The following is a 13,726-nucleotide window of genomic DNA, read 5'->3' as shown; positions in this document are numbered from 1 at the left end:
GTAATAGAGGCGAAGGTTAGGGAGGGCGATACCACCATCATACCAGCCCTGGAAGAGTTTACAGAGGGCAATCCTAGCGGCCCCCCATCCCATAGCAAAAGTCGGAGTTCGCTCTCCACTGTGCGAAAATAGGAGTCTGGGACCAAGAAGGGGCAGTTCTGCAGGACGTAGAGGAAGCGTGGGAGCGCCAACATTTTAAACAGTGCAGCTCTACCTGGGAGCCAGAGTGGGAGGGAGCGCCAGTGAGCAACATCAGTGCGAAGCCACCGCAGGGGGGCCAACAGGTTACGATCATAGAATACACTGGAATCAGGCGTGACAAAGATGCCAAGATACATGAAGCCCTCCTTGGCTTCTGTGATGGCATACCCTCTTGGCAGTCTGGGCGGGGGGCCATGTAGCATAAAAAGCACGGACTTAGTCCAGTTTATGGACTATCCTGAATACTTGCCAAAATTGGTAAGCACATGAAACAAGCTGTTAATAGAGGATCGAGGGGATGACACGTATATTAATATGTCGTCTGCATAGAGGGAGATTTTATCCGTGACGTCTTCAGTCCATTTCAGGCCTCTGATAGAGGCATCTGTGCGGATCCTATGAGCCAGGGGTTCCAGGGTGAGGGCAAAAAAAAGTGGGGAGAGGGGGCAGCCCTGTCTGGTGCCCCGATGAAGCGGAAACCTCCTGGACGTGTGTGTGTTAACTCAGACTTGGCTGTATAAAGAAATCGTACCCAGCTGATGAATTAGAGCCCAAAGCCAAAGCGGCGAAGGACTTCGAATAGATATGGCCATTCGATCGAATCAAACGCCATAGTGGCATTGAGGGACGAAATGGCCGCATCCTGCTGCAATGTGGGTCTACGACTCAATACATTGTAAACTCTACGAAGGTTTAACGCTGTATTGCAACCAGGAAGAAAACTGGATTGATCATCATGAATCAAGGAGGGAAGCACCAAGAGAAGGCGAGTCGCCAGTAGCTTAGCTAGAACCTTTGCCTCCGCACTGATCAAGGAGATAGGCCTGTAGGAGCCGCATTCATTGGACGGTTTAGCCGGTTTAAGAAGAACCACTATAGAAGCCAGCCTCTGGGAGAGCGGCAGGATTCCGCTCTCCCTGCTTTCAATAAACATATTTCGAAGATGGGGGATAACGTCAGGGACCATGCCCTTCAGAAACTCAATAGGTACCCCGTCTGGGCCCATAGCCCTGCCGGAATTAACGGCAAACAGTGCAGCGGTGAGTTCCTCTGCCGTGATGTCAGCATCTAGGGCCAGTCTTTCCTCGTCTGACACAGTTGGGAGACGCATCTCGTCCAGGAGTTGCCTAGATTCTTCGGACGTGTAACCATCGCCAGCTGTGTAAACTCGTTCCAGATGGTCAGCGAAGGCCTCCGAAATGTCTCCAGGATCTGTCACAGTGGAGCTATCTGGTAGAGCTATGGATGGTACCCACCTAGACCCCTGATCCCGATGCTCCAGCCAAGCAAGCATCTTACCCGCGCTGTCCCCAAATTTGTAAATTCGGTGGCGCGTGTGAAGTAATCGCGCCTGCGCCTGTTCTTGGGACAGGGCCTTATATACCAGTTGTTGAGTGCGGAGCTTAGCCGCAGTATCATCTGACGGGGTGGCGTTATATGACATCTCGAGGTTAATGAGGTCCGATTCAGCCTGAAGTAATTGTTCATTGTGCTTTCGCATGTAACCCTTCTTTAGGGCCAGTGCCTCTCCTTTTATCACTGCCAAGTATGCCTCCCAGAGTGTAACCGACGAATCCACAGACCCAACATTTTCAGCAAAGTATTGTTCGGTGCGTTTCTGCAATGCTTCCCTAATGTCGGGGATTTGCCTTATCCAGGGGTTAATGACAATGGGGCCTCGTGTAAATTGACAATTATAGGTGAGGTCTACACAAAGCGGTGGTCGGAGATGCCGCGGGGGAGGCCTCTCGGGCGGATGAAGCAACCAACGTCAAAATAGATAGTCAATCATAGACATACTGTTATGTGCATTGGAATAGTGAGTGAAGTACGGCGTGTCGGGATGGTGGATGCGCCAAATGTCCGCCAGCCCCATAGCATGTGCAAAGTCTGCTAGGTCTGAGCTATGTTGGTAAGGGTCTTAGAGAGAGTCTGTGTCATAGCAACGGGTGTGTCGGAGTTGATATGAATGCGGGCCGGAGGGGACCCGCTCGTGGCAGCGAGACCCTAAAACCCATCGGAGCATAGGATCGGGAGGACCTCCGGTCCCGGGGGAGCCGGAGCCCAACCGAGGTGGCCAATCTGTCAGGAAGAACCCATGTGTGCGCAGTAACTTACGACTAAAGAGGACTCCGCTGAAAACAGTAAAATAAATCAAAACAAAAACAAAACATCCCCAGAACCCTTCACCCCACCCCCCACCCCCCCTCCCTGCTTCCCTGCTTGCGGACTTAGAACTATCCACACCCCAACTAGGCAGAGTGCCTGTCGCCCTCCCCACCAGAATCGGGGTACTTGGTTGGCCGTTAAAGCCACTCGCCCTATTCTAAAAGCAATTTAAGTACTATACATGTATAAGACTACAGATAGACCCCATTCACAAATTAGAAAAATTACTTGTTGGTCAGCCGGTGTAGCCCGATCGGAGCCGGATAGGGCCTTGTTCCAGAGCAGATGTCTAATAGGATACAGAAGGCCACCTCCCCCATCTACAATAAGAAACATAAGGGGGGAAGTCGGTAGAAGGCGTTTCCACAGCTATCTAAGGAGCACCCGCAGGAGCGGGAATCATCCCTGTCCAGCGCCAGGAGATTCAGTAAATAAGTCTTGGCTTTCCAACGAATGGTCATCTCTCGGAAGGTCATCCATACCTCCAGTGGCCCTTGGGGACCTCCCCGCTCGGCGCCAGCCCTCTAACCAGTCCCGCACCTCCTCCGGCGATAGGAAGAACCAAGCCTTGCCATCCATCTCTAGGCCGAGCTTAGCGGGAAAAAGCATGGAAAATTTAATGCCTTGAGTTCGCAGAGGCTTCTTGACCTCAAGAAAGCTACGTCTTCTCGCCTGCACCTTCATCGTGAAGTCTGGGAATATCGAAATGCGAGCATTTTCAAGGAGAAGAGGTGGTCCTGATCTGGCGGTCTGCAAAATAGCATCTCGGTCCCTAAAGTTGAAGACCCTCTCGATGATGGGGCGGGGTGGGGCCCCTGGTCTTGGCTTACCCCCCGGAACCTTGTGCCTGGCAACTCTTTCTTAAAGCAGATGTGACCTATAAACATGCCCGGCCATACAACTTGTATGTATTTCCATGTATGTTGTTCCTTGTATTTGAACCTGCATCTACGCTGTAACCATTGTACACCTGAATCAAGCTCTATTACCATCCCCACATCAACAGCTGGTGGGACCCAGTGCGACAATCTTTGTCGGAACCACCCTCAGTGATCTCCTTCACGGATTCTCTCACTACCACAATCCAAGGGTACCCAACTTCTGTCCATAGCTCCTCTCTCACATATATTTAATTATTTATAGCCAGTAGCGGCTGGCTTGTATCTAGGGTGGTAGGCGGGTGATAAGTGGCCACACAAAAAATAATAAAATAGATTCACTTACCTTCTTAGTGCAACATCCTCCGCCCTCGAGTGTCTTCCAGGATGCTCCTGATGGGGGAAACTGCACTACCCAATCCTGGTTCTCCTTTCACAGCATGAAAGCAGCATCAGGATTGGACAGAGCAGCCTCTCTCACTGCTCCTAAAAGCACTGGAGGCCTGCACTTTCTCTAATGCAGCTGTCTAAAACAGCTAGGTTAGAAAACTTTAAAATGCACATTTGTCTGGCAATCCCAAGATGGCCAGCCAAAGAGACATGTGCATTTTAAAACACACGCCTCCCTGCTGCTGCCACTCGGAAGCGCTGGTCCCACCCCGTCCTGGCACTTAGTTCAGGATGGGTTGCTGAAAAATGAAACTGTCATAAATAAACTTGAATACCGTTTTATTTATCAGCTCTGGGGCTTGTGGGGTGACGCTCCTCCGCTTAAACAGGCGAGCCGCCCGTGTTCATAGCGCTACTCATGCCAATGTTGGGTTGCAGAGCACTTTACATCACAGACACCTTATTACAGAAACAATGAGACATAAAAGTGTGCACATCAATGCACAGGAAATGTTCCATAAACAAAATGACTTTAAGGTGTAGTAGTCACATTTTATAAGAGTGTTTGATCTAGAGAAGCACAAACTCTTAGTTTAAAAGGTAACAGTTTGTGGTTGGCTTTACTTACAGAGGGATGGCTACAACAAAAGCACTAACCCATTAAGCTATCTAAATAAAACTAAAGCACATTAACCCTCTGCGCCACTTTATGATGAGACAAAACTCAGATTCCTCCAGCAGCCAAATAATCACCAGAGTTATCATGAGATGGTTATTATTTCTAGAAAATTGCTGCACAGACAAGGAACTTTGGGGAATGTTTTTAACACAATCAGATATTTCAGACTAAAGCACCCTCCGAACTCGCCATCCAGTGTAGCAGTACGTGTCACACTCTTCTGCCTCCTTGAAGAAGGCGATATAGACATTTTAGCAATCACATAAACATTGGCTAACAAACGTTTAGTTATTGATATCATTGTCGTAATGCCCGAATATCCATCACATCAACAGAAAAGGCACACAGGGCAGAGGAGTGGCATTGGAGCCAAAATAAAAACGGGGCAAGATGGCCGCTAGTGCGCTGTAGAGTAAAGTCGCACTTTATTCCCTCTCCCGACCGGGGGAATGAAGAAGGAATACTACCCGAGGCGGGGATGTGGATGGTTTACAGGTTAATACAGAAATTCCTGGAGGATACCAGTAACAAAGACCCTCATCTTCGACAGCGAGTAGGCATTGCGTGCACAATTTTGAAGGAGTACTGGAGGAGTGCCTACAGTGGCGTGAAGACAATGTCCCAGCGCTTGAGACACAAGAAGGATAAGGACAGAGAGAAGCTCCTGCCAACAGTTAATGGCGCGAACCAAGCACCGAGTGAAAGCTCCCGGACTGGGACTATATCGAAAATGCCCCCACTAAACAAAAGATCTACGCCTGCTCTGAGTGCGACTCAGAAAGCACAGCAGCGGAAAGCAGATAAGGAGAAGAAAATAAACTCTAAAACAGCACAGGCGGCGGCAGCAGACAACGAAATACCGCAAGGGATGCAGAGTTTGAACAAAGACAACGCCAGGAGCGTACGGAATGCAGGCGGGATGGCAGGCAAAGATGCCAGAGATGCAAATCTCAGACAGCCTACCTTGACCGAGACATTCAACTTGAAGATGATTACAGCCAGACCCCTTGTGAGCCACTCTCCCGCGGGTATTGCTGAGTCCGATGCAGGGGCGGAAAACGCTGCCCTCGAGGACGCCGGCGCCGGGATTGCTAAGCAACCAGGAAGAGCCGCTGGGAATTGCACGCTTCTCGCGGGATCAGACGGAGCGGCAGAGAAGTCACAGAGCGGTAGGATTACCACGGAGGTAGCGCGGACGGAGAAGACGGGGGAGAACCTGCGAGACAATGGCACAAACCAGCTGAAAAACAGGACACTACAGAACGGGAGTGTGAAGAAATTAGCAATCGGCATACCCCATGTAGATCTAGTGGAGGCTGCAGAGATGGAGGAAAAATCACAAGACAGCTCAAAGCAGCCGTGACCGGGGGACTACGGGAAGAAGGTAGCGATGACATCACAGGGGCTAAAGGTATGAATAACGCCCAGATGATGGATTCACTGTTACAGGTAGAGGCAGAATTAATAAATGATGTAAGACAGAAGCACGGCGCTAAATGGGGAGCCTGACAAGCCTGGACTCGCAGAGAGAACGCGAGGGGGAGAATTTTTTTTCAGTTAATGAGGGGTCGGATTTCTCTAGTGAGGAGGAGGAAGGTATAGAGACCTCTGATATAAGCTCAGATGCTGAGGAAAGCAGTGGCTCTAAGGATATAAACACTCAGAGAAGGAGGATACCTGCAGCAAAACGAGGATCGCTAGCCAACATAAATAAAAAACTTGTATGGGATTATTCTGCAACATCAGGCATGTATCAGGAGGGCATTCATGCAAAAGACATAACAGGAGGGGAGGAGAGTGGTGCTACGCAGCATGCTACATTAGATCTGCTGGTCAATATGCTAAAACAAATACAGGGGGAAGCCAGGCCGGAGAGCCGCATAGCAAGGCACAACACTAAAAAAATACAGGCCTCTATAAGAAAAATGAACAAAAAATATGAGGAGGTTGAGGAAAGAGTAGAGCTGGTGGAGGAAAGAACAAGAAGGCTCGAGGATGAGGTAACAGACTGGCAGAAGTTTAAGATGGAGCAGACAAAAGTCGCGGAGGATATGCAGTGGAAAATTGAGGACTTTGAAAATCGCCAGAGGCGTAACAACGTGAGACTCCTTGGACTGGAGGAAGGGATTGAGGGGCAGGATGCAAGAGGATGTGTCATTAAGTTATTAAAAGGGGCATTTCCGGAAGCACAGTGGCAATGGGAGGTAGAGGTTCAAAGGGCACACAGATTTCCACTAACAATAAAAAAGAAACTAGGAGGAAACCAGGAGACTCTGCCAAGAGCCATGTTGATTTTCTTTGGCAACTTCTTGGCAAGACAAGAAATCATAGAAAAAGCCAGACCTGACTCTAAGAGAACATTTGAGGGGGCCACGTTTTTCGCTAGACCTGACTTTTGTCATGTGACTGTGGAGAGGCGATGGCGCCTCAGGCAATTAATTGCTCCTTTTCAGCTGCAAGGTGCAGAGGCATATTTAATGTTCCCGGCGAAACTGAAGGTTATTACTGGAGGGTACACTAGAATGTTTTTTTCAGAAGTAAAGGCGGGGGAATATCTGGAAGAGCTGACGGAACAGCGCAGGGGGGGGAAAAATAATATAGTATAAGAGTGATGTAGGAGCTTTAAGATGTGCTGATAGCATCAGGAAAGTTACGGGGAGGAGAAGGAGGGCGATACTACAACGCAAGCAGTCACACATAGGTCATGCTTGACCTATTTGCCTGTGAAAGGGGGCAGCGATGACTCTGGGAGGGGAGAGCAGGGAGGGAGGGACGGGAGTAGGGGTGGCGAGGGTTGGTGATGGTTGGATGGAGAGAGCAGCACAAAATGACAAAACACACAAAGAAGAGGAAGTTTGGGTACACACAATGAGAGAAGAGAGTCTCAAGCTGACAGGTAGTATGGAAAATCCTTGTAAATATACATGGCGTTAAGGGTGGCCTCTCTGAACATTTGTGGATTGAATAACGGTGGGAAAAGGCAGAAGGCTGCTGCTATGTTAAGGATGTTAAGGCTGGATGTGATATGTCTCCAAGAGACTCATATTATGTGGAAGGATAAATACATGTTGGAACAGATGGGTTATGATGTCCTTGCTCACACAAAGTAGGATAGTAGGACAAGAGGAGTAGCTATTCTAGATAAAAAAGGGGTTGTCAAAACTAAAAGAAAAAAGGAGAATCAGGAGGGGAGATGGGTAATAGCGGAAGTGGAAACATCCGCTGGGCATCTTACAATTGTTTCTGTTAATGGCTCTACCGATGATGAACCAGAAGTTTTTGAATACTTGGATTTGGAACTCGCACTGTGGCCTGAGCCTGTAATTTGTTGTGGGGATTTTAATATCAATGGGTTGCATGGGCTGGGAGTAACGGGCGGGGGGGGATATGCTGGGCAGAAAAGGAAAACCTGTAATGCGATAAATAACCTAGTGCAACATAATGCATTGGTAGATGTGTGGGCTAACAAAAACCCGCTAGGGACAGGGAGTACTTACTACTCAGCGCCACATAGGATGGTTGCTAGGCTGGACTTTTTTCTTCTGTCAAGCTCTAAGATAAATGGCGCCCAGATAGAACGGCTGCCAAGGATTATATCAGATCATAATCCGTTGGTGCTAAGCCTCCCGCTGGAGAGCAGAGATAGGATAAAACAGTATACCTGGTCGTTTGAGAAAAGGCTCCTAAAAGAAGAAGAATATATTAGGCGGATACAGGAATGGATTGAACAGTTTTGGGAGATTAATAGGGGCTCTGCTCCAGCGAACATGGTCTGGGACGCGTTCAAGGCCGGAATTAATTGGGAAACCCTGAGCTACACATTACAGAGGAACAAGAAGGAGAAAATCAAGACGGAGAGGTGGTTGAAGGAATTGGAGAGATTAGACGAACGTCTAACCCAGGCATTGTTAAACCAAGGAGCAATAGAGGGGTTATTATTGGAAATAGAACTAAACAAAGCAGAAGCAGGGGAAAGTCTGGTACAGAAGGCGGCAGGGAACTTCCTGGCTAAAAAAGAAGAGTCTTACGAATACAATGAGAGAGTAGGCCACCTATTGGCAATCCGAACTAGACAAAAACTAGCAGCAGGAGAAATCAAGGAGATTAGAGATAGCACAGGCAATATTGTAGATAAGGTAGAAGAGGTACAGGAGGTATTTAGGGAATTTTACGGGAATTTATATACACAGAGTATAAACAATACAGGATTGGGGATTATGGAGTACTTGGCGCATATACCACATGACAGGTTAGATGAGGAGGAAAAAGAGAATCTAGATCTTCCTTTAACTCTACAGGAAATAAGTGAAGCAGTGACCAACCTCCCCGCTGGGAAAGCCACAGGGCCGGACCTAATCCCGGCAGTGTTTTACAAAACATTCTGGGATACAGTGGGGGGGGGGACATGCTCGAGACTTTCAGACAGGCGCAGATGAGTAGGTTAGCCCCACAGTCTTGGGCAGGGGCAGATATTGTAGTGATATTGAAGAAAGATAAACCCCCATTAGAACCGGGGTCCTATAGACCAATTACCCTTTTAAATGCGGACGCAAACATATTTTCTAAGGCATTGGCACAGAGATTAAGCAGGGTCATAGAGGGATTAGTCAGCAAAACACAGCATGGATTTATCCCTGGAAAGGGGACCACCCAACATACTAGACAACTGATCACTATCTTTGACGCTGCGGAGGTTGCAGGGGACCCTGTCGCGGCCATATTTCTCGACGCAGAGAAGGCATTTGACAGGGTCTCCTGGGACTATTTGTGGAAGGTCAGGAGTGGTTTGGGCTAGGTGAAGGTTACATCAGGGCAATCCAGGCCTTATATGAGCAGCCGACAGCTAGGGTGAGAATTAAACAGAGCTATACAAGGGCAATACAGATAAGACGTGGGACAAGGCAGGGCTGTCCAGCTTCACCCTTGCTGTTTGCTTTATATCTGGACCCTATGTTAAGAAGATTAGGCTGCAATAATAATATTCCCCCAGTTAGGATGTATGGAATGGAGTATAAATTATTTGCCTATGCAGACGATGTGGCACTTATAACCCCGGAACCAGCGAGGGCTATAACCGAGATAGAGTAGGAGGCCATGAACTTCGGGGTAGTATCAGGATATCTAATTAACAAAGGGAAGACTCAGATAGTTCAGAACAGAAACACAATACACCAGGATGCTAGAGTAGTCCCCGAGGCATTATATCTTGGGATCAGGGTGACAGCAGATTTAGATACACTGGTGGGGGTGAACATGGAACCATTATTAGCTAAAGTCAAAAAGAATACAGAAAGAATTCACAATTTACACTTGACACTAATGGGACGCATAAATGTGATCAAGATGGTCACATTCCCGAAATGTCTTTATATCTTTAGAGCCATCCCTCTGTTCTTCGATCAGAGCTGGTTTAGTAGGTTGGAAGCAATACTCAATAGACTAATCTGGGCACAAGGGAAGGCCAGAAGAGCCTACAGATTCATGACACTGTCTAGGGAAAATGGGGGATGGGGGGCCCCAGATTTTAAACTCTATTACTGGGCCGCGGCTATGCAATATTTTCAAGGGTTGATAGGTTTCAGGGGGGAGATACAAAGAGATGGCAGACCCGCCTTTACGAATGTATACAGAGCATTGATAGGGGGGGAAGCCGAGAACGTTTTTTTAAATACGATTGATTATAGTTATTATAAACATACCTGGTTTAAGACCCTAAGAGCAGCTTACAACATCTGGAAGGCGGCAACGAAAAAGTTTGGATTGGGGAGATATAGTAGATACACTTGATGGTTAAATAACCATTCACTCCCGGGGGACATATTTAGAGATGCAACCATGAGGGCCTGGGATACTAAGGGTATTAACAAGATCGGAGACTTATTGGACATGGAGGGGGGGATATTACAATTCCATGAGTCACAAAATAAATTTGAAATACCTACTAATAGCTTTTTTAAGTATCTACAGGTGAGAAGTTACTTGATAAGCAAAAAGGGAGGCCCTACAGGGTTCAAACATTGCAGAATAGTGGATTATATAGAACGGAGCAAGCATTGTACAATCCGACAGCTTTATATAGAACTTTGCGCCTTTAAAAGCGACGATAGGGATAAACATGCCAACAAGTGGGTGGAGAAAGTGGGGTCTAGCCTGGAGGACTTTCAGATGTCTTTGGATTTAGGTAGAACTGTTCTGTGCTCAGCAACGTTGCAATCACAGCATTACAAAACATTGTATTCTCTCTACTATACCCCGGCTAGAATTGCACAGTGGGGAGGGACAGCAGGAATAACATGCCCACGTTGTGATGCAAGTAACGCTGACATAGTACACATGTTTGCGCAATGCCCACAATTACATACTTTGAAGGGAGCAATTGAGGAATTTCTGGAGGGCTCATTGGCTATCAGGATCAAAATGTCTGATGAACTACTAATGTTGGGGGTGATGGCACTCGCGGAGGAGCCACATGTAGAATTTCTGTTTATGGTAGCTGCTGTCTTTCGGATTGGTATTACGAGGGCATGGCTGGACAGGATACCACCGACATTTCAAAATTGGATAGCAAGACTACTGTCCACGTACAACTTGGAGAAAGCAATATATGACAGAAAGGGCAGAAGGGCGAAAAAACGGGGAGGGAAGATATGGCAACCCATAGTTAGGTGGAAAGCTAGGCAGAATGGGGAAGTGGATTAGGATGCGGGCGAAAGCGGTTTATATCGTTGTTGGTATCATTGGAAATTGTAGATTGTTTCTTTTTATTTTTGTATATAAATTTCCTTATTCGGCTCTACACAAAGGAAAATCCTTTATGTACTGCTTGAAAGTATTTTGTGTTTTGTGCTCTTTTCACTTGTGTTGTAATATGTACCGGGGAAAAAAATACAAAATAATAAATAAAATAAAAAAAGAGCCAAAATAAAAACAAATTGCAACTAAACCTATTTCATTTCCTAGCTTTGCTCCATTGAAGTAACTGCTTGGGAGGTTAGAATCACTCTACAAATCAAATTTCTCTAGAGGCTTTTGACTGACGTTCTGCAGTTCTTCTTAGAGAATCAGTCAAGCCCTTGATAGGAGAAAACAATCCAGCCACAACTGTAGGCAATTTTAACTTGCTGGCTTTGCAACCAGGTCAATAGTTCACAAGTGTTAGCAATGTAGGATTATTCAGTAACCTTGATATTCAAGCAATGGGTGAATTCAGCTAGCCACTTGAAAGGTATATGCGGGACTGAATGTTATCCTCTAGAGATCGTCCCTTACTATTAACCGTCTCAGTTTCTTCCCCTTTGAAAAATAAAATTTAAATTAAAAAAGAAAAAAGAATAAAGAACTTACCTGCCGCCCTCCAGCATCGCCCTCTTCTGGCTCCACTGCAGGCAGGTACAGGCTCCCAGACTGCCCTGCGACCAATCCTGAAGCTCCTCTCATGCAGGACAGCCACTTCAGGACTGATATACGCCCCATGAATTTGCGCTCCCTGAGACTGGGAGTCTGTGCCTGCTCTCTCCAACTCCAGCTCGGGTTGGGGAGAGCTTCAGTGCCATGACGGATTATCTTGCCTAAGACAGTCGGCCAAACTGCCATGCGCACTGAAGGCAGGGCCCACCACTCCCTCTTCAGTACTGTTACCTCCCCGGCCCCGCCTCAAGACTCGGCACACAGAAGAAAAATAAACAATAATGAAACGGGTTTTAACCCCGTTTTGTCATGTTTTTGGCAGGAGTGGCCCGTGAAGGTAAGAGCGGTGGGGCAGGTTGGGGAGGGAGTCCACAGACGAGGAGTTCAAATTAAATTTGAAAAAAAAAGCACTTACCTTGTGCTCGCCTTTTACATTTAATTTTCACTCCTCATCTGTCAACTCCCTCCCCACCTCACCCCACCTCTCTTACCTGATGGCCACTTTTGAAGGTGCTGGCGGGGGTAAGGGGGGAGATGCTCATTCATCTTAGCAGAAGAGTTGCTCCTGCCCTATCTTTTTGAACCTAACTAACCTGCGGGTATCCACTCCTTTACCGGTTGCATGGTGGAACCACTATATGGTCCTGATAAAATTGATAATCCAAAGTGTCTCGGGTAAGGCAGAGGTCAAAACATATAATGGGAGGCAATGGCACAAATTAGACATCAAGAGCTTTTGTAAATAGATCCAGGAAACTATTCCTAAGTATAACGCTAATATCGAATCAGCTGTACTGAAGACCAACTCTTGGTTAGTATCTGTTGTGAATTATTTGATTCCTCTGCAAACTAGTAGGCAGAACAAGAAATGCTCTGCCTCTTGTTCGATGCAACACTGATTGAGGAAAAAAAGTGAAGCAAAGTGCTTGAAAGCACCTAGAGGAAATCTTAGGACACTACGGTTATGAAGAATTACATGATGGCCATTAAAGTCTATCATAAGTTGGTTAAAAAGGCCTGTACTGATTTTTACGCGGACTAAATTGAGAACAGTGGCAATCCTTTTAATGAAACATATGCCATTGTTCAGAGTTTGATTAATCTTGGAAAGTTAGGATTATAGAATCCTCACAAAATACCAAGCCTGAGTTGCAAGGTATGAGTAGTCTGGAATCAGTCTAGGGATTCGGGGTTAAAACACTCTCTTACTCCTAAACAAATAAGTAACTTAACATATAAATACCACCGGTCATGAAATTAATTTTCCTCTCCGAGGTTGAGAGGGATTTAGGATCTGCCAGTTTAGATATAAAACATCCAAAGCAGAAGGGGAAAGATAAAGAAGTGACACCTAGGATCCTTGATTCCTAGTAGAAATACCCATAGGAAGAAGATGCTACTTTGTACATGAAATGGGCTTGGCATTAATAGTTTACAGCAATTACAGTTTCGCCTTTCTAAATGTCTTTGACAAACGCCCAACCAAACTGAAATACTTAATACTCGGAATGCATAATATATGAGAATCAATGCAAACTCTCACACATGACTAAAGACCATAAAATATGGCAATTATGCACTACAGAAAACATGCAACATAAAACTGAGCATTCGATAAAGAAGGTTGAGTTGCTACATTGAAGACAAGCAGTAAAGAAGAAAGAGACACAAAGTTTATCAGTTTTATATTTAGATGACTCTACCTTTGTTGGTCTTGATGCTCACTGCAACAAATCCCTCTTCTACTCCTTGTTTATTTCTGGGTTCCAGTCCAATGACTGTGGATCAACATTTGAAAAAGGGAATAAATAATGATAAAGAATACATTGTCAAAAACAGCAACAAAAGCAATCTACAAACCACAAATACCAACGATTAGTGCTACATTTCAATTCCATGGGCAGGCCCTCAGGCAAAAGAGAAGAGGAAGAACAAAGGACTGCATGTACAGATGAGGTGTTGTAGGTAGTGGTGGATAGTAAGAGGGTGAGATATGCTTCTA

General features: G+C 46.3%; 1 protein-coding gene across 1 annotated transcript in view; it reads right to left on the bottom strand.

The window, feature by feature from the left end:
• TBC1D9 (TBC1 domain family member 9) overlaps positions 1-13,726 on the bottom strand; it is a 385,175-nt gene that overhangs the window by 43,622 nt on the left and 327,827 nt on the right. The window contains exon 19 of the mRNA XM_086962231.1: positions 13,428-13,502. Within this exon, the coding sequence (XP_086818357.1) occupies positions 13,428-13,502 (75 nt within the window). The remainder of the gene's footprint in view (positions 1-13,427; positions 13,503-13,726) is intronic.

This window comes from Lissotriton vulgaris, chromosome 3_1 (genome assembly GCF_964263255.1).
Source record: "Lissotriton vulgaris chromosome 3_1, aLisVul1.2, whole genome shotgun sequence".
NCBI lineage: Eukaryota > Metazoa > Chordata > Amphibia > Caudata > Salamandridae > Lissotriton > Lissotriton vulgaris.
The sequence above is the reverse complement of the archived record's forward strand: the minus strand, read 5'-3'. Positions and strand labels throughout refer to the sequence as shown.